The sequence below is a fragment of the Somniosus microcephalus genome, unplaced genomic scaffold (assembly GCF_052327205.1).
Source record: "Somniosus microcephalus isolate GS21.2 unplaced genomic scaffold, FLI_Smic_1.0 unresolved_chr1, whole genome shotgun sequence".
In the NCBI taxonomy this organism is placed as follows: domain Eukaryota; kingdom Metazoa; phylum Chordata; class Chondrichthyes; order Squaliformes; family Somniosidae; genus Somniosus; species Somniosus microcephalus.
Genome location: NW_028225179.1, coordinates 89,060,908 through 89,081,592, shown reverse-complemented (window position 1 = coordinate 89,081,592; position 20,685 = coordinate 89,060,908). Strand labels below are relative to the sequence as shown.

General features: G+C 46.4%; 2 protein-coding genes across 2 annotated transcripts in view; both read left to right on the top strand.

Moving 5' to 3' along the window:
* Positions 1-20,685, top strand: part of LOC147095572 (scavenger receptor cysteine-rich domain-containing protein DMBT1-like) — a 960,763-nt gene that overhangs the window by 147,725 nt on the left and 792,353 nt on the right. The gene's annotated exons all lie outside the window — the stretch shown is intronic.
* LOC147095576 (zinc-binding protein A33-like) overlaps positions 1,736-20,685 on the top strand; it is a 42,120-nt gene continuing 23,170 nt past the window's right edge. The window contains exons 1-5 of the mRNA XM_085974699.1: positions 1,736-2,252; positions 8,050-8,145; positions 8,226-8,459; positions 9,884-9,906; positions 9,999-10,144. Coding sequence (XP_085830825.1) covers positions 1,785-2,252; positions 8,050-8,145; positions 8,226-8,459; positions 9,884-9,906; positions 9,999-10,144 — 967 coding nt within the window. The 5' untranslated portion in view covers positions 1,736-1,784. The remainder of the gene's footprint in view (positions 2,253-8,049; positions 8,146-8,225; positions 8,460-9,883; positions 9,907-9,998; positions 10,145-20,685) is intronic.

Here is a 20,685-nt window from a genome sequence, read left to right as displayed (position 1 = left end):
GAGTTCCCCACTCGGCCCATCATCTTCCTCAACTACATGCTGTCCCTCAATGACATCATCCGCAGACATGGAGTCAGGTTCCACACGTGCACTGATGACACCCAGCTCTACCTCACCACCACCTCCCTCCACCATCTCTGTACTGTCAGACTGCTTGTCCCACATCCAGTCCCGGATGACCTGCAATTTCTTCCAGTTAAACACTGGGCACATTCCCCCCATTTGGGGCCAATATACCTCAAGCTCCACCCCATGTGCCTGAAGTATTTCAGGGTGGGACTTGCTTGGTCCCAAATCCTGGGAACTTGGTCATCATCAGAAGAGGAGTGGGCGCCCGTGCCGTTGATGTCGCTCTCTGTTGTCCGCTAGTAGTGGGCCAGAAATGTCAGAGCAGCATCTTTCTTCCCCTTCGTGGGTCGGGGTGGGGGTGGGGGGAGCGGGAGTGGGGGGCGGAGGCTGCCCATTTTGGCTGAATGTTTTAACTTAAAACATTTCTGGGATGTCATCTGTGGCCCTTTCCTAACGGCTCTGCCATTGATTGCCGTTCAGAAACCAGCATTAGATCCCCAACTCCATCTTAGTCCATCTTGATCGCTGCCCATCCACCACCTCAAACATCCACTCCCTCCACCACCGTGGCTGCAGTGTGTACTATCCACAGGATGCACCGCAGCAACTTACCAAGGCTTCCTTCACAGCACCTTCCAAACCCGCGACCTCCGCCACCGAGAAGGACAAGACCAGCAGGTGAATGGGAACACCATCACTTCCAAGTTTCCTCCCAGTCACACACCATCCCGACTTGGACATACAATCGCCATTCCTTCATCGTCGCTGGGTCAAAATCCTGGAACTCCCGACCTAACCGCAATGTGGGAGCACATTTACCACATGGACTGCAGCGGTTCAAGAAGACGGCTCACCACCACATTCTCAATGGCAACTAGCAATGGGCAATAAATGCCGGCCTTGCCAGTGTCGCTCACATCCCGAGAATGATTTTTTAAATGTACACCCGCTTCTGATAATGATCAACTGTTAGTCAACCGCCTTCCTTCTATGGTTCACAATGACACGCTTCGGATAAGCACGAGACACTTGGTGATGGAGGATACGGAACAGATTGTTTCATGTACAGCACAGGTGATCTTTCTATAGTATGGTTAATGGACCCTCCCCCTATGTTTATTACACTAGACACTAAAGTTATACTTTAATCACTCATGGTTAATGTCGTTCCCGTCACTTATTTCCTTGCACAAGCATTTCTCGTAGATAACACTCAGACACTAAAAGCACAAGATAAGCCAGGCTTGTATCTGTCTATCTTGGAAATCCGGCTGTTCCAATATACAGGGAAGTTTGATTATTAACCCTTAACTGTCCAGGATGTCCAACATACAATTCTCCAGGATGTCCGCCCGCTTCCTGCAGGTGTACTTTCTCCGGGCCGCAGTAAAGGTGGAACTGGAGGGATTTCTGGCAGGGGAGGGGTGGAGATGTCATTCCGCTAGTCTTTGAGGGACATCACCATGGAAGGGCTCTCAGCCCAAATTCCAGCCCTCACCCAGACTTACAGCCTCAATCCACACCCCCAGGCCCAAGAATGTTGGTGCCTTTGTGTTTTATATGTTTGACATTCAAAGAAATAAAGATTTGCCAGACAGGTTTGCCTGATGACAGTGTCCCTTTAAGAGGGCAGATTGTGAAGTGAGTTTCACAATAAACTGAGGGAAATGAAACTGAAAGTAAAGTGAGCGACAGAATCAGGAGCAGCAACTGAGATGGCCGTCAGTAAACAGGTCTTCACCCTGACCGAGGATTTAACCTGCTCCGTCTGCCTATCTCTGTTTGTGGAGCCGGTGCGACTGAACTGTGAGCACAACTTCTGTAAATCCTGTATCCAGAAGTGTTGGGGAAAGCAGCGTAAGGCTGTGTCCTGCCCGGAATGTCAGGGAGTTCTCCCCCGGAGAAGCTACACCAGTAACAGGGTGTTGGCCAATCTCTCCGAGAAAGTTCGGCAGCTGGAGCTGAACCTGAAGCTGGAGAAGGGCCGGTCTCACTGTGAGGAACACGAGGAGAAGCTGAACCGGGACACGGAGAAGGGCCGGTCTCACTGTGAGGAACATGAGGAGAAGCTGATGCTGTTCTGTGAGGAGGATGAGACTCTGATCTGTGCCAGTTGTGTAGATTCTCCCACACATTCAAACCACAGGTTCCTGCCGGTCCGGGATGCAGTGAGACGGTACAAGGTAAGGGGACACGGGAGGGGATGTTCCCCAACTCTTACCCTGGAGGCTGTGGTGTGGAGCGTGGGATAGAGGGAGTGGAGAGCTGGGAATCAGCTTCATTACAGTATTTAAATAAAATAACTACAGGGCAAGAGATTCATTACAATATTTACATTAAATAACAATAGGGAATCAGTTTCATTACAGTATTTAGATTAAATAACTGAAGGGAACCAGTTACATTACAATATGTGTTATATATAACAATGTGGGAATCATATTGCTGGCAGGTGCTCACACCATTCCCGGTATTCCCAGTGTCCTCTCACCCTATGGGAGCCAGACATTTTCCTCCCAGCCTCAGGAAGCTCAGGGATTCGATCTGTAGCTCACACTCTCGCCTTTACACACGCACATTCGTTGTTTACAAAATTACTCAATAAAAACTTCATAAAACATAAGAAATAGGAGCAGGAGGCCATTTGGCCCCTCGAGCCTGCTCCGCCATTCAATAGATCATGGCTGATCTTCTACCTCATCTCCACTTTCCTGCACTATCCCCATATCCCTTCATTCCCTTAATATCCAAAAATCTATCGATCTCTGTTTTGAATATACTCAACGACTGAAACTCCACAGCCCTCTGGGGGAGAGAATTCCAAAGATTCACCACCCTCTGAGTGGAGACATTTCTCCACATCTCAGTCTTAAATGGACGACCCCTTATTCTGAGACTGTGACCCCTGGTTCTAGACTCTCCAGCCGGAGGAAACATCCTCCCAGCATCTACTATGTCAAACCCTGTAAGAATTTTGTATGTTTCAATGAGATCACCTTTCATTCTTCTAAACTCTAGAGAATATAGGCCTAGTCTACTCAATCTCTCCTCATAGGACAATCACCCCATCCCAGGAATCAGTCTGGTGAACATTCGTTGCACTCCCTCTATGGCAAGTATATCCTTCCTTAGGTAAGGAGACCAAAACTGTACACCATGCTCCAGGTGTGGTCTCACCAGGGCCCTATATAATTGCAGTAAGACTCATACTCAAATCCTCTTGTAATAAAGGCCAACATACCATTTGCTTTACTAATTGCTTGCTGTACCTGCAAGTTAACTTTCAGTGATTCGTGTACAAGGACACCCAGGTCCCTCTGAACACCAACATTTCCCAATCCCTCACCATTTAAACAATACTCTGTTGTGTATGTACCTTTAAGGGAATACTGGTCTTAGGCTGCAGTACCGGCAGTGACCACCCCTGTATAAAAGGCCCTAGCAGGCTTCTGTAGTTTCAGTTTCAAGCTGCCTCTTGTTCAGTAAAGTACCTGTTAAACTGTTCTCCCGAAGTCCGTGTATTATTGAGGCGTGGACTTTACACTCTGCTTTTCTATTTTTCCTACCAAAGTGGATAACTTCACACTTTTCTCCACATTATATTCCATTTGCCATGTTCTTGCCCACTCACTTAAACTGTCTATATCCCCTTGAAGCCTCCTTGCTTTCTCCTCACAACTTACATTACCACCCAGTTATGTATCATCAGCAGACTTGGATATATTACATTTGGTCCCCTCATCCAAATCATTGATGTAGATTGTGAATAGCTGAGGCCCAAGCACTGATCCTTATGGTACCGCACTAGTTACAGCCTGTCAACCCGAAAATGACCCATTTATTCCTACTCTTGGTTTCCTGTCTGTTAACCAATTCTCAATCAATGCTAGTATATTACCCCCAATCCCATGAGCCCTAATTTTGTTTAATAACCTCCTGTGTGGCACCTTATCGAATGCCTTCTGAAAATCTAAATACACCACATCCACTGGTTCCCCCTTATCCTGCTAGTTACAACCTCAAAAAATGCTAAGAGCGTTGTCAAATACGATTTCCCTTTCATAAATCCGTGTTGACTCTGCTGAATCATATTATTCTTTTCTAAGTGCCCTGTTACCACGTCATTTATAATAGATTCTAGCATTTTCCCTACTACTGTTGTCAGGCTAACTGGTCTGTAGCTTCCTGTTTTCTCTCTCCCGCCTTTCTTTAATAGTGGGGTTACATTTGCTACATGCCAATCCATGGAAACCATTCCAGAATCTTTGGAATTTTGGAAAATGACAACCAATGCATCCACTATCTCTATAGGCACCTCTTTCAAAACCCTAGGATGTAGGCCATCAGGTCCAGGGGATTTATTGGCTTTCACTCCCAATAATTTCTCCAGGACTGCTTTTTTACTAATACTAATTTCTTTCAATTCCTCATTCTCGCCAGAGCCTTGGTTCGCCACTATTTCTGGGAAGTTTTTTGCGTCTTCATCCGTGAAAACTGACACAAAGTATTTGTTTAATTTCTCTGCCATTTCCTTATTCCCCATTATAATTTCTCCTGTTTCAGCCTGTAAGGGACCCACATTTATTTTTGCTAACCTTGACCTTTTTACATACCTATAGAACCTTTTACAGTCTGTTGTTATGTCTCTCGCTAGTTTATTGTCATATTCTATTTTCCCTTTCTTTATCAATTTCTTGGTCCTCCTTTGCTGAATTCTAAAATCCTCCGAATCATCAGGCTTATTCCTTTTTTGGCAACATTATAAGCCTCTTCCTTTGATCTAATACTATCTTTAACTTCTCTTGTTAGCCATGGTTGGACCACTTTTCCTGTGGGGTTTTTGTGCCTTAAAGGAATGTATATTTGTTGTAATTTATGTATTAATTCTTTAAATGCTAGCCATTGTTTGTCTACCATCATACCTTTTAATGTAGTTTCCCAATCTACCGTAGTCACCTCGCCCCTCATACATACGTAGTTTGCTTTGTTTAGATTTAAGACCCTAGTTTCAAATTTAACAAAATCACTTTCAAACTCAATATAAAATTCTATCATACTTTGGTCACTCTTCCCTGAAGACCCCTTTAGTTCAAGGTTATTAATTAACACTTTCTCATTGCACAATACTAGATCTAAAATAGCTTGTTCCCTAGTTGGTACCTCAACATACTGATCTCGAAAACTATTTTGCATATATACCATGAATGAATTCATCCTCCACACTATTATTGCAAATTTGGTTTGCCCAGTCTATATATGGAGATTAAAGACCCCCATGATAACTGTATTACACTTGTTATATGAGCCTCTAATTTCCATTTTTTAAGTCATTCATGGGATCTGGGCATTGCTGGCAAGGCCAGCATTTATTGCCCATCCCTAATTGCCCTTGAAGAGGTGGTGGTGAGCCGCCATCTTGAACCGCTGATTTATACTCTGCCCTACATTACAACTAATGTTTGGGGGACATTAAAGAACTCCCATCAATGTTTTCTGCCCCTTGCTTTTGCTTAGCTCCAGCCAAACTGATTCTTCTTCTTGATTGTCAGAGCTAAAATCCTTTCTCTCTACTTCTTTATCCCATCCTTCATTATCAGGGCTACCCCTCCTCCTTTTCCATTTTGCCTATCTCTTCTAAAGGTGAAGTGTCCTGGACTATTTAATTCCCAACCTTGGCCACTTTGCAACCATGTCTCCATTATGGCGATTAGATCAAACCTGTTAATTTCTATCTGCGCTATTAACTCATCTATTTTGTTGAAAATGCTTCGCACATTCAGATATAGTGCCTTTAGCTTTGACTGATTTCTATTTTTCCCTGATGTCACCTTAGTCACTGATGCCTTATTACCTTTGTTACTCTCTCCGTCCCTTCCAGACCCACTCTGCTTATTTTTACCCAAACCTCTAATCTGCTCTAGAGTCTTGACATTTCTCTCGCTGCTTTTACATTTACTCTTTCCTGAATCCTCCCAGCACCCCTCCCCCACTTCATTAGTTTAAAGCCCTAGTCTACTGCCCTTGTTATTCAGTTCACCAGGACACAGGTCCCAGCCCGGTTTAACTGTAGCCTGTCCCAATGGAACAGCTCCCTCTTTCCCCAGTACTGGTGCCAGTGCCCCATCAACTGAAAACCCTTCCTCCCACACCACTCTTTGAGCCACGCATTTAAACCTCTGATCTGTTTGTCCCTATGCCAATTTGCGCTTGGCTCAGGTTTCAATCCAGAGATTATTACCTTTGAGGTTCTGCTTTTTAATTTGGGTCCTAGCTCCTCAAACTCCCTCAGCAGAACCTCATTCCTAGTTCTACCTATGTCATTGGTTCCTATGTGGACCACGACAACTGGATCCTCCCCCTCCCACTCCAAATTCTTCTCCAGCCGCGAGGAGATGTCTTTAACCCTGGCACCGGGCAAGCAACACAACCTCCAGAACTCTCAGTCACGGCTGCAGAGAACAGTATCTATCCTCCTTACCATACTGTCCCCTACCACAGCTACATTCCCTTTCACTCACCCCACTTGTCCCCCCACTTGAATGGCCTCCTGCACTGTGGTGCCATGGTGAGCTTGCTCATCCATCCTGCAGGCTATTCCCTCATCCACACAGGCAGCAAGAACCTCATACTTGTTGGACAAGGGCAAAGGCTGAGGCTCCTCCAGCACTGCACCTGGGGTCACCTTACCTGCCTGAGTTGCAGTCACACCCTTCTGTCCCTGACCACTAACCAGACCTGTACCAGTACCTAACATATGGTGTCTGACTGGATCAAAGTGTCCAGGTAACTCTCCCCATCCCTGATGCCCCGCAATGTCTGCACCTCAGACTCCAGCTCAAAAACTCTGAGCTGAAGTGCCTCAAGATGCAGGCACTTACAGCAAACCTGGTTGCTCGGGATCATAATGCTCTCCACAACCTCCCACATGCTGCAGTTGCGGCACACCACCTGCACTGCTATCCCTATATGACCTTGTTTTATTTAATTAAATTTGTAGTTAGATAACTTAGTTTACAGTGTAGCTTGTTGACTACTTACTTGATCTAGATTGTTAACTGTACTGAAATTAACTATCTACCTGCATCACATAGCAATACAAGTAGTGTAGGCAAAAAGCAGCAACTCCTTCCCACTCTTCTCCGAGTTCCCACTCTTTCCAAATTCCCAAATAAAACACTCTGTTCTAGTCCACGTGGTTTAATCCCACTCTGTGCAAACCTTAATAAAGCTTCTGAAATTTCTCCTCTTGCTGTTCTTCAATTCATTTGGAAACATAGCTAAGCAGAAACTGCTCGAAGCTGCAGAAAAATATTCCACCCATTGACCAGACTGATTGATGCTCGCTGTGAAATTGGGTTCACTGCGCTTGCGCAGACCGCACGATCTGCATTCAGCGAACAGAATCAAAGCACCGGGCAAAAATATCAACTCTAAGCCCAGGCTTTTGGGAGAGGCTGAGGCCTTCAAATAAAAACTTTAATGAATGCATTTAAAGATTAAAAAAAGAAAAGTCAATGGATACATGTAATTATGTTATTGTGAACCGTTTTTTTTTAAAACTTGTTTTAAACCTAATTTTGGAAATGAGAAATTTCAGTTACTGAGGGGAATATTGCAGCTAAACATTTTTTCAGAAAGCATTTTGAGTGAATTGCGGGGAATAAGATAACCAGCACCATGTGGGGCTTTAACATGAAGCCGTGCCAGGCCACTGTTTAGATTAACATTGGAAGTCCTACTAAAGTGTCACTAAGTGGCTGTTCAGAGTCCCGGCAGTAAGTTTGGTCATTTTAAATATTGGAATTCCCACAGGAACTGTTTCTCTAGGAGTTTTCAATGAACTGTGTGACCCACATAAGTAATTTAAAACACTACATAAACACTAGTGTCTGGTTAAAAACCTGAACAACTGTCCCCACAGTTTGGGAATAAACAGCAGACATTGCAATGGGTTATGGTGAGATCTGATTCCATTTTTAGGACCAGCTGAAATCGGCCTTGGATTCCATGGAGGAGGAAAAGAAAAGTAAAAGTGAATTAAAACGGCAGCAGGAGGGGAAGATTTCAGAGCTGGATGTGAGTATTACTGCTGTTACCTTTAAACATTGCCACCCTTTAACAACCCACTGCTTAAATAATCTCTCTCACCATCTTAGCAACTCACAGGATCCCTGGAGCAAGACATCTCCGCACAATTTGCCAAAATCCATCGATATCTTGAAGACAAAGAGAAACATTTAATTGACAAGCTGAAGAAACAAAAGGAGGAAGATCTGCGACCAATGGAGAAAAACTTGGAAAGAATTGAAGAGGAACTGACGTCACTTGAGGAGAACAGACTGAACCTTTGTGTAGAGATCGAGCAGCAAGACAGTATCTCTTTTCTCAAGGTGACCCTTTATAAGCCAATCCCCAAGCTGTTGGTGTAAGTGCAAACAGCACTTTATAATCGGGCTCAAACCCCATCACAACAATGCACAATGTGCAGTATAACTGAGGACAAACAGGTATCAGTCAGGATTGAGCTCTGAGTGTCAAGCAGACTGTCCCACACTGTCAGGACCTCACACTAGCCGCAGTGTAACTGGAACCAGAGTGAAGGCAACTTATTAAACCTCTTGCTGGTCCCCTTTATGTATCCAATGTTAGTAAAGAGCTGAGAGGACAGTCCACTCTTCACCGATATTAAGCACTTCACTGACACTCAGAAGTTGACCAATATCTTTAAATACAGGAACACAGTCCTCGGCTTCCCCCAGCTTGACTGTGGTTTGCAGTCGGCAGTATAACTCATAGCTGTGTTTACTTCTGTTACCAGGGTTACAGACCATTACTGCTGAAATTCCCTCTGTGTTTCCCGGCACCAGGTTCTGAGAACCTTAGCGAGGGAGAGAAATTGATCTTGTCCTTGTCCTATCACTAACTTTTCACTGTTATTACAAGCCGAACAGTGCATACCAACATCGAGCAATATATCATCAATTGACTCACCATCCGAATATCTCCAATAGGTTATAGAATTTTCTTTGCTCAGGATAAAGGTTATCTCTTCTCAGATTTCTTCCTTTCTCACTTGTGCTTATATGAGTGACATGTTGGGGGTCAGGCCCATGGCTGCTGGCCCTGAGAGCAGTGACATGTTGGGGTTCAGTCCCATGGGTGCTGGCCCTGAGAGCAGTGACATGTTGGGGTTCAGTCCCATGGGTGCTGGCCCTGAGAGCAGTGACATGTTGGGGTTCAGTCCCATGGGTGCTAGCCCTGAGAGCAGTGACATGTTGGGGTCCAGTCCCATGGGTGCTGGTCCTGAGAGCAGTGACATGTTGGGGTTCAGTCCCATGGGTGCTGGTCCTGAGAGCAGTGACATGTTGGGGTTCAATCCCATGGGTGCTAGCCCTGAGAGCAGTGACATGTTGGGGTTCAGTCCAGTGGGTACTGGCCCTGAGAGGAGTGACATGTTGGGGTTCAGTCCCATGGGTGCTGGCCCTGAGAGTAGTGACATGTTGGGGTTCAGTCCCATGGCTGCTGGCCCTGAGAGCAGTGACATGTTGGGGTTCAGTCCCATGGCTGCTGGCCCTGAGAGCAGTGACATGTTGGAAAGGATCAGTGAACCTTCAAAGTCTTCAGCAGCAGAGGAAACCCTGTCGAGTGTATTCCGGGGGTAACTGACGTGGTTTCACATCACTGGACCCGTCAGTGAAAACTCCACCCAGATCCCTTCACATTTTACTAAAACCACTGAGTATACATAATTAAACTGTACAATCTAAACAGTTCCGTATATTTATTAAAATGTTTCTGATTCTCTGTCCTGCAGGAACTGAACAGATTGAGAGAAAGGTGAGTATCCAATCCAAACCCACACACGGTCTGACACTGTGATCACAGTTTGTATCCTGCAGTGAGTGACTGAATCAATCCCATTCAAACAGGTATCTGGACAAAGGTGAGGAAGGTGAAGGTGCAGAGAGAGGTGAAGATGAAGAGATCCTGGTGTCTGCAAGTCTGAAATACACAGTGTTTCGAGGCCCGTTACTCTACGCAGTGTGGAAGGAAATGAAACAGATCATCGCTCCAGGTAAGAAACTCCACAGCTTTGTGTCCACTTTTTGTAGTGTCCTGCTCTCTTCCCCCTCTCCTGAATGTGCTGCCTGCTGCTGGGTACAGATCACTGGGGCAGCAGCTCTGGGGCCTCACTCAAGGGGCCATTCTTTATGTGGGACCTTAGATTGAGCGATTCAAGCATGAGGACATCAGAACATCATCTTATTTGACATCCAGACACTCACACTTTCTAGTAGAGCTCACTGGACAGTGTTCAGACTGGGACCCCTGGGCTAAATGTGTTCCTCTCTGACCCAGGACTCACTGGACAGTGATCAGACTGGGACCCCTGGGCTAAATGTGTTCCTCTCTGACCCAGGACTCACTGGACAGTGATCAGACTGGGACCCCTGGGCTAAATGTGTTCCTCTCTGACCCAGGACTCACTGGACAGTGATCAGACTGGGACCCCTGGGCTAAATGTGTTCCTCTCTGACCCAGGACTCACTGGACAGTGATCAGACTGGGACCCCTGGGCTAAATGTGTTCCTCTCTGACCCAGGACTCACTGGACAGTGATCAGACTGGGACTCCTGGCTGATTGTCCAATGAGTGTGTTCCTCTGAAACAGGAATCAGCCAGGAGTCCCAGTCTGATCACTGTCCAGTGAGCCCTGGGTCAAAGAGGAACATAGTGATCAGACTGGGAGATCGAGCTGATGGTGTTAGAATCATAGAATGGTTACAGCACAGTAGGAGGCCATTCAGCCCATCACGCCCAAGCCAGCTCTCTGCAAGAGCACTTCAGCTAGTCCCACTCCCCCGCCCTTTCTCCATAGCCCCGCATTTTTTTCCTTCAGGTACTTATCTAATTCCCTTTTGAAAGCCACGATTGAATCTGCCTCCACCACCCTTTCAGGCAGTGCATTCCAGATCCTAACCATTCGCTGTGTAAAAAAGTTTTCCCTCATGTCGCCTTTGGACCTTCTGCCAATCACCTTAATTCTGTGTCCTCTGGTTCTCGATCCTCCGCCAGTGGGAACAGTTTTTTTTCTATGAGGATTGGGAGAGTTTCAAAAACCACCAAAGGATGACCAAAAAATTGATAAAAAGGGAAAAAATAGATTATGAGAGAAAACTAGCAAGAAATATAAAAGCAGAATGTAAGAGCTTCTACAAGTATGTAAAAAGGAAGAGAGCAGCAAAAGGAACCGTTGGTCCCTTAGAGGCTGAGACAGGAGAAATTATAATAGGGAATAAGGAAATGGCAGAAACGTTAAACAAGTATTTTGTATCTGCCTTCAGAGCAGAAGACACAAAAAGCATACCAAAAATGGTGGGGAGCCAAGGGTCTAATGAGGATGAGGAACTTAACATAATTAATATAAGTAAAGAAGTATTAGAGAAACTAATGGGACTAAAAGCCGATAAATCCCCTGGCCTACATCCTAGAAACATAGAAACATAGAAGATAGGAGCAGGAGTAGGCCATTCGGCCCCTCGAGCCTGCTCCGCCATTCAATGAGATCATGGCTGATCATCCAAATTCAGTACCCTGTCCCTGCCTTCTCCCCATATCCCTTGATCCCTTTAGCCTTAAGAAATATATCCAACTCTTTCTTGAATATATTTAATGAACTGGCCTCCACCGCCCTCTGTGGCAGAGAATTCCACAGGTTCACCACTCTCTGGGTGAAGAAATTCCTCCTCATTTCTGTAAAGTCCGCGCCTCAATAATACACGGACTTCGGGAGAACAGTTTAACAGGTACTTTACTGAACAGGAGGGCAACGTCAGACTGAAATACAGAAGCCTGCTAGGGCCTTTTATACAGGGGTGGTCACTGTTGGTACTGCAGTCTAAATCAGTTCTTCCCTTAAAAGGTACATACACAACAATTCCTCCCCTTTTTAGATAAACAGTACATAACATTCATTTAACAACTAAATAATAACTAATTACAACTTTCTGGATATTATATACATCAACTGAAATAATCGTTTATAAGTTCAGTCTTTGAGGAGGCTTCCTGATCCTGACTGGATAGCGCCTTTCTTGAGTATCCTGTTCTTGCGGCGAAGCTGATTCTGGTTCATGGTCACTGGTTGGTTCGTCAGCTTCCAATACCACTGCTTCTGAGGTAGACGCAATCTGTACTTCAGGTTGATTACCAGGTGCACCTTCTCGTGGCACGGGTTTGGCTTGTTCCTGTGACTCTAGAATCTGGTCAGCATGGCGCCTCACAATGCTCTCTCCAACGTCCACTGTGTACATTAGTGGTCCCTGCTGTGTGCATATCGTTCCTGGCTGCCATTTTTCTGTTCGGTAGTCGCGGGCCAAGACTGGTTGCCCTACCTTGAAGCTCCGGGTTGGCTTCTCATTTATGTGCTGGAATTGCTTATCCTCAACATCTCGTCTTATGTTTGGTTTGAGCAAATCCAGGCGACATCTTAGCCTTCGGTTGAAGAACAGTACGGCTGGAGATTGGTTGGTTACTGCATGTGTCGCATTCCGGTAAGCAAACAAGAAACTATCCACCTTGTGTTGTAGTGGTATGTCGTCATTATACATTGCCTTTGTGGCCTTTTTAAAGGTCTGAACAAACCTCTCAGCCAATCCATATGGGGCAGATGTGTAATGTTTCACCCCATTAATCTTCAGGAACTTCCGGAAATCCTCAGACACAAACTGTGGCCCATTGTCGGAGCAAATCTGTTCTGGCAACCCATTCCTGGTGAAGATGGTCCTTAGGACTGCAATAGTTTTCTCCGTGGTGGTGGAGGATATTTTAATGACCTCTGGCCATTTCGAATGGGCGTCCACAGCGATTAGAAACATTGAGTCGGTAAATGGACCAGCAAAATCAATGTGTACCCGTTGCCATGGAGATGAGGGCCACTCCCATGGATGTAGCGGGGCCTGTGGTGGAGCGTTTTCGACCTTCTGGCATCCTGTACATCTCTTGGTCATATCCTCGATTTCTTTATCGATTCCCGGCCACCACACAAACGCCCTGGCTAGGCTCTTCATTTTTACCCCTCCCAGATGACCCTCATGAAGCTCATTGAGCACTCTATCTCTCAACTTGGGTGGAATTACCACTCTGGATCCACACATCAAGGTTCCCCGGCACACTGACCGCTGTTCTCTCCTTGGCGAGAATGCTGGCAACAGTGAGTCGCCATATGCTGGCCATCCCTTCACCGTCAAATCGTAGACCCGAGAGTGTGTCTGGTCATTTCGGGTTTCCTTCTCTATACTCGAGTTTGTAACAGGCAAACATTCGACTATGGTCGCATGGAATATCTCAACAGGATCCACTGCCGGTGTTTCTTCTACCGTAGGCAACGGTAGGCGCGACAGCCCATCAGCGTTTCGATGCTGTTTCTTACCCTTGTACTCTATGTCATACTGATGTGCCCCTAGAAAAAGTGACCGTCTTTGCAGCCGTTGCGCCGTCATCACCGGAACGCCCTTCTTTGGGTTAAAAATGGAGACCAGGGGCTGATGATCAGTCAGTAGGGTGAATTTCTGCCCGTGCAGATAGTGATTGAACTTCTTCACCCCCCACACCAGGCTGAGGGCCTCCCTGTCAATCTGGGCGTAGTTACGCTCGGCTGAGGTTAGCGAGCGCGACGCAAAGGCTATTGGCCTCTCTGAACCGTCATGGAATTTGTGTGACAGTACCGCTCCAATGCCGTAGGGTGACGCATCACATGCCAACCGAATCTGTAGTGTTGGGTCGTAGTGGGCCAATACTTCTTTTGAAGTGATTAGGCATTTACATTCCTGAAAGGCACGCTTACACTCATCACTCCATTTCCATGTCACTCCAGTTTGCAGCAGGGCGTTCAGTGGGTGCAGAATTGTAGATAAATTCAGCAAGAACTTATGGTAGTAGTTCACCAACCTGAGGAACGACCTCAGTTGCGACACATTTTCCGGTGCTGGAGCCTTGACTACAGCCTCAATCTTGTCCGGCGACTTAAGCAACCCTTCCTCATCAATCATGTGGCCACAATACGAGATTTGTCTCCTGAAGAGCTCGCATTTGGGGCGGTTGGCTCATAGCCCATATTCCTGTAATCTCGTGAGCACCTGCTCCAGGTTGGCAAGGTGTTCACTGTCATTTTCGCCCATGATGTGCCTTCAATAACCACAAAACTAGAAGTTATAGACTTTAACAAGTTGGCTTTTAATCACTAAGATCAGAGCTAACATCTCAACACACTGGCTCACAGGAATGAGTCATACAGATCCTGGGATCTTTAAGTAAGAGAAGTCAGGGGCGGAGCCAAGAGCCAAGACCTGGAACCAGGTTAGTCAGGGAAGAGGAAGTGAAACTATACACTGTGTGGGGGAGGGTAATATACATGAGTGCAAAACGAATACAGGCAAGACAAGCAGATTTCATTACAGCCCATAACCAGGATGTCGTCCAAATAACACTGGGTCCCCGGGATCCCTTGCAGGACTTGTTCCATTGCCCTCTGCCAAATAGCCGGGGCCGATGCTACCCCAAATACCAGTCGAGTGTACTGGTAAAGGCCTTTGTGAGTGTTTATCGTGAGGTATTTTCTAGATGCTTCTTCCACCTCCATTTGTAGATACGCTTGGGCCAGATCAATCTTTGTAAAACGTTTCCCTCCAGACAGTGAGGCGAAAATATCTTCTATCCGCGGAAGTGGATACTGTACTGTGTGCAGGACTGGGTTCACAGTCACCTTGAAGTCCCCACAGATGTGAACCTTCTTTGGCTCCCCAGGCATGCTGCTCAATGCTTTTTTCATTACCGGAACAATGGGTGTGGCCCACTCGCTCCAGTCCACCTTGGACAGCACACCCGAACGCTCCAGACTCTCCAGTTCAGCTTCAACGGCTGGGCGGATTGCGTATGGCATCGGTCTGGCCTTGAAAAATTTTGGGTTTGCGTTATCCTCAATCTTTATGGTTGCCTTTACTCCTTTTAGAGTCCCAAGTCCTTGTTGGAACACCTCTTCCGCGTCAGATAGAATTTGTGACAGACGTCCAGGTGCGACATCATCATCCTTTTTGTCAGTCACAGTTAGCGCCAGAATGGAATGCCAATCCAATTGTATTTTTCGGATCCATTCACGTCCCATTAATGGCGGTCCTCCATCTCATAGTACAGGTAGACTATCCTTTTTCCGAACTTCCGAAAACCGAAACGCTCTAAAAACCGAAGGTTTTTTCGTTCAGCGTAAGTCGTGCGCACGACATGACCAGAGTGGCGCACGACTTACGCTGAGCAGGACAGAGGGTCACTGAGTTCCCTCCTGGGTAGGAGATTGCAGGCCGAGCCAACCCAACAATACAGCGGCCCGTCCGATAGCTGCAGCGGCCTGTCCGATATTCTTTTCTCCCCCCCGACCCCCCGCCGACCCCCACCCTTTCGGATAAGGGATAGTGTATCCTTTATCCGCACTTCCGAAAACCGAAATCCTCTGAAAACCGAAAGTATTTTCGTTCAGCGTAAGTCGTGCGCACGACCCCGACCCCCCCCCCGACCCCCCCGCCGACCACGACCCCCCCCGCCGACCCCGACCCCCTGCCGACCCCCACCCCCGACAAATTTCCCAGTCTTATAAAATACCTTCCGAAATCCGAAATTTTCCGAAAACCGAAGCACGGCTGGTCCCGAGGTTTTCGGATAAAGGATAGTCTACCTGTATATACATATATAGTTTCTGTGTTTCCTTGCCGTTATATTTAACTGGCACCCTTATTTTTCCTCTGGGGTAGACCTTTTGCCCCGTGTATGTCTTCAATACAATGGACGTGTCCTTTAAGGGTATGTGTGAGAATAGCCGCTCATAGTCTCGTCGATTCATGACAGTTAGGGCTGATCCTGTGTCCAATTCCATTTTTACTGGGGACCCTGCTATCATGAGGGTGACCCAAATGGTTCGGTGATCTTCCTTTGCGATCACGTTGTGTAACTTTAGACAACTTAGTCTCCTGCTCCCGGAGTCCTTATCACTCTCCTGATCTTCCAAACTACTGTCTGTCAGTTTGTTTACTTTCCTGTACTGTTCCTTAGTAGTTCTTGTCGTGTTGGTTTTCTTTCCCGACCTGCAGACTCTTGCTATATGTCCCATTTTTCTGCATTGCCTGCATACTTTGTCCTTAAACCAGCAGTCCTTCTGCTCATGGGTTGTTCTGCTGCAGCGATAGCACTTTTCTGCTCCATACGCCATTTCGTTAGCGCTGTATTCTTGTGGTTTCTGTTGTATTTCCGCAGCTCCCCGTGCTGCTGCTTCGTAGGATACTGCCACGCTGAAAGCCTGTTCTAGTGTCAGGTCCTTTTTTGAAAGTAGTCGTTTCAGGGTTCCTTCACTCTGGAGCCCGCAGACAAACTTATCCCGCAAGGTGTCTGCCAGTCCTGCTCCGAACTGGCAGTGCTTCGATAACTTGCATAGTTCCGTAAGATAGTCAGCATTGCTGTCATCTTTGTGCTGGTTTCTTTTATGGAACTTGAATCTTTCTGCTATCAGCAGCGGTGTAGGGTTTAGGTGTTCCTGTAAAGTATTAACAATCTCCTCAAAACTTTTCTCCATTGGTTTAGCTGTGGTAATTAAATTCCGCAATAGGCCGTACGTACTCGCGCCCATCAAATTCAATAATACCGACGCCCTCTTTCCATCGGCCACCTCATTTGCCTTGCAGTACACTTCAATTCTTTCCACATACGTGGTCCAGTCTTCTACCTCGTTGTCGAAAGCAGTGATACTGCCACTTTTCGGCATCTTGGGTGATTTAAAATGGCGTCTCCCGTGCTTTTTCTTCTTCCCCAATGGAATAAAATGGCGCCTCCCGCGCTTTTCCTTCTTCCCCAATGGGATAAAATGGCGCTGTTGTATCCGTGTGTTAATGGAGACATGGAATGCAGGAGTTGGTTTAACAGGTGTTTACTGGACAAAGTCTGGAGGTGAACAAAAAGATACAAGACACTATACAGGCTTATATAGCCCGAGTGGCCACTACCGGCATTACCATACACAGGGGCTCTTAAAGGCACATACACCACAATTCCTCCCCTTTTAGACAACCAGTACATAACATTTTAAGTAATTGTTATTAACATATGTACAAGAACAATAATCTACACATTTGCTGCAGTTAATCAATTATAAGTCAGTCTCTCTGGAGGCTTCCTGACTCGGTCCGGATAACGCCTCGGTGGGGTAGTAGTTTTCGGTGGTGTAGTAGGTTCTTTTGGCAAGGTCGATTCGGCTTGAATGCCAGTGTCGGGTTCATCTGGTTCCAGTATCACCGGATCGGAGGTAGATACTATGGGTATCTCTGCTTCATCATTAGGCGTATAGAGTGGTGGTGTAGGTTGTCCCTTTTCGGATGACTCTATGATCTGGTCAGCATGGCGCCTTATTATGCTTTCTCCAATGTCCACGGTATACATCAGCAGTCCTAGTCGTGTGCAAATAGTTCCAGGCTGCCATTTCTCGGTACGGTAGTCCCGGGCCAAAACTTGTTGACCTATCTGGAAGGTTCTAGTTGGCCTTTCATTCATGCCTTGAAATTGCCGGTTCTTTACGTCCCTTCTGATGTTTGGCTTGATCAAATCCAGCCGGCATCTTAGGCTTCTATTGAAAAACATCATGGCGGGAGTTTGGTTGGTAACCACATGTGTTGCATTCCTGTAGGCAAACAAGAAGTTATCTACCTTATGTTGCAGATTAATGTCTTCATTACCCATAGCCTTTATGGCCTTCTTGAAGGTCTGGACAAACCTTTCAGCCAATCCATTGGTGGCGGGATGGTATGGGGCGGACGTGTAGTGCTTAACCCCATTGTTTTTTAAGAACTTCCTGAATTCTTCGGACACAAATTGTGGTCCATTATCAGAACAGATCTGTTCAGGCAGCCCATTCCTGGCAAATATGGTCCTTAATACTGTGATGGTTTTTTCCGTGGTGGTGGAGGACATCTTTATTACCTCCGGCCACTTGGAGTGTGCATCAACCGCAATTAAGAACATTGAGTCCATAAATGGACCAGCAAAGTCGATGTGCACCCTTTGCCATGGAGATGAGGGCCACTCCCATGGATGTAGAGGGGCTTGTGGTGGGGCGTTTTGGATCTTCTGGCATCCTAGACAGCGCTTGGTCATTTCTTCGATGTCTCCGTCGATACCTGGCCACCACACAAACGCTCTGGCTAGGTTCTTCATTTTCACTCCACCCAGATGCCCCTCGTGAAGCTCCTTTAGCACTTTATCCTGGAGTTTGGGTGGAATCACCACTCTGGATCCACACATCAAGGTTCCTCGGCACACTGACAGCATTCTCGCAAAGAAGAGAACAGCTGGCAACAGTGGTTCGCCATGTGCTGGCCATCCCTTCACCGATAAATCGTAGACTCGTGAGAGAGTCGGGTCATTTCTCGTTTCCTTTTCAATGGTAGAATTTGTTACTGGTAGACATTCCACTATGGTTGAGTGGAACATTTCCACTGGGTCCACTGTAGGTGCCTCTTCTACCGTTGGCAACGGTAGACGCGATAAACCATCAGCATTCCCATGCTGTTTTGATCCTTTGTATTCTATGTCATATTGGTGTGCCCCTAGGAAAAGGGACCACCTCTGTAGCCTTTGCGCTGTCATAATGGGAACGCCCTTTTTAGGGTTGAATATGGAGACGAGGGGTTGATGGTCAGTCAACAAGGTAAATTTTTGTCCGTGTAGGTAATGGTTGAATTTCTTCACTCCCCATACCAGGCTGAGTGCTTCCCTGTCGATCTGGGCATCGTTACGCTCAGCTGAGTTCAATGAGCGTGACGCAAAAGCTATTGGCCGCTCCGAGCCATCAGGGAATCTATGCGATAATACCGCTCCTACGCCGTAAGGGGATGCATCGCATGCCAGTCTGATTGGCAGTGATGGGTTGTAATGAGCCAAAAATTCCTTGGACGTGATCAAGCCTTTACATTTATGGAAGGCACGTTTACAGTCTTCGCTCCATTTCCAAATTACTCCCGTTTGTAGCAGTTCGTTAAGAGGGTGCAGAACAGTTGACAAGTTCGGTAAAAATTTATGATAGTAATTTATCAATCCCAGGAATGACCTTAATTATGAGACATTTTCAGGTGCTGGGGCTTTTATGACCGCTTCAATTTTTTCAGGTGACTTATGCAACCCTTCTTCGTTAATTATGTGGCCACAATATGATATTTGTTTCTGGAAAAATTCGCACTTGGGGTGATTTGCTCGTAGGCTCCGTTCTCTCAGCCTAGTGAGCACCTGCTCCAAATTGGCAAGGTGCTCGTTGTCGTTTTCTCCTGTTACAAGGATGTCGTCTAGGTAGCATTGAGTCCCCGGAATCCCTTGCAGGACTTGCTCCATAGCTCTTTGCCAGATAGCTGGAGCTGATGCTACTCTGAAAACCAGTCGATTGTACTGGTACAGGCCTTTGTGTGTGTTTATCGTGAGATACTTTTTAGAGGTCTCCTCCACCTCCATCTGTAGATATGCCTGTGCCAAGTCAATTTTGGTGAAACGTTTCCCTCCGGATAGTGAGGCAAAAATATCTTCTATCCTCGGAAGAGGATACTGTACCATGTGAAGGACCGGGTTTACAGTCACCTTGAAGTCCCCACAGATGCGAATTTTTCTCTGTTCTTCAGGTTTATCATTATTCAACGTTTTCTTCATGACCGGGACGATGGGTGTTGCCCACTCACTCCAATCTATCTTGGATAACACGCCTGTCTTTTCCAAATTCTCCAGCTCTGCCTCGACTGCTGGACGAATTGCGTATGGCACTGGCCTTGCCTTAAAAAACTTGGGAATTGCCGCATCTTCCACTTTTATTGAGGCGGTGACGCCTTTCAAGGTTCCTAGTTCCTGTTGGAACACTTCTTTGGTGTTGGCCAAGATGTCTTTTAATCGTTTAGGTGTGACGTCATCATCATTTTTTTCCTTACTGGTCACCATCAGTGCCTGAATGGAGTGCCAGTCTGAACGTATCTTCCTGATCCATTCACGTCCCAACAGCGGTGGACCACCATCTTGCAAAACGTATAAATACAACTTCTGTATTTCCTTGCCGTTGTATACAACAGGCACCCTTATTTTCCCTCTGGGGTATACTTTCTGCCCTGTATATGTTTTCAAGATAATGGATGTGTCTTTCAAAGGTATATGCGGAAATAGCCGCTCGTAATCCCGTCAACTTATGACGGTCAGAGCTGATCCTGTATCTAGCTCCATTTTAACTGGGGACCCCACTATCGTGAGGGTAACCCAAATGGTCTGGTAATCTTCTTTGGCAATTACATTATGTAATTTGAGACAGCTTAGTCTCTTGTTTCCGGAGTCGCTATCGTTTTTCTGGTCTTCGGAGCTACTGTCCGTCATCATTTGTACCTTTCTGTACTTTTCCTTATTGATTTTTTTTCTGTCAGTGGATTTTTTGTTTCCAGATCGGCATACACGTGCAATGTGTCCCATCTTTCCGCATTGCCTGCATGCTTTGCCCTTGAACCAGCAGTCCCTCTAGTCATGGGTGGATCTGCCGCAGCGATAACATCTCTCTCAACC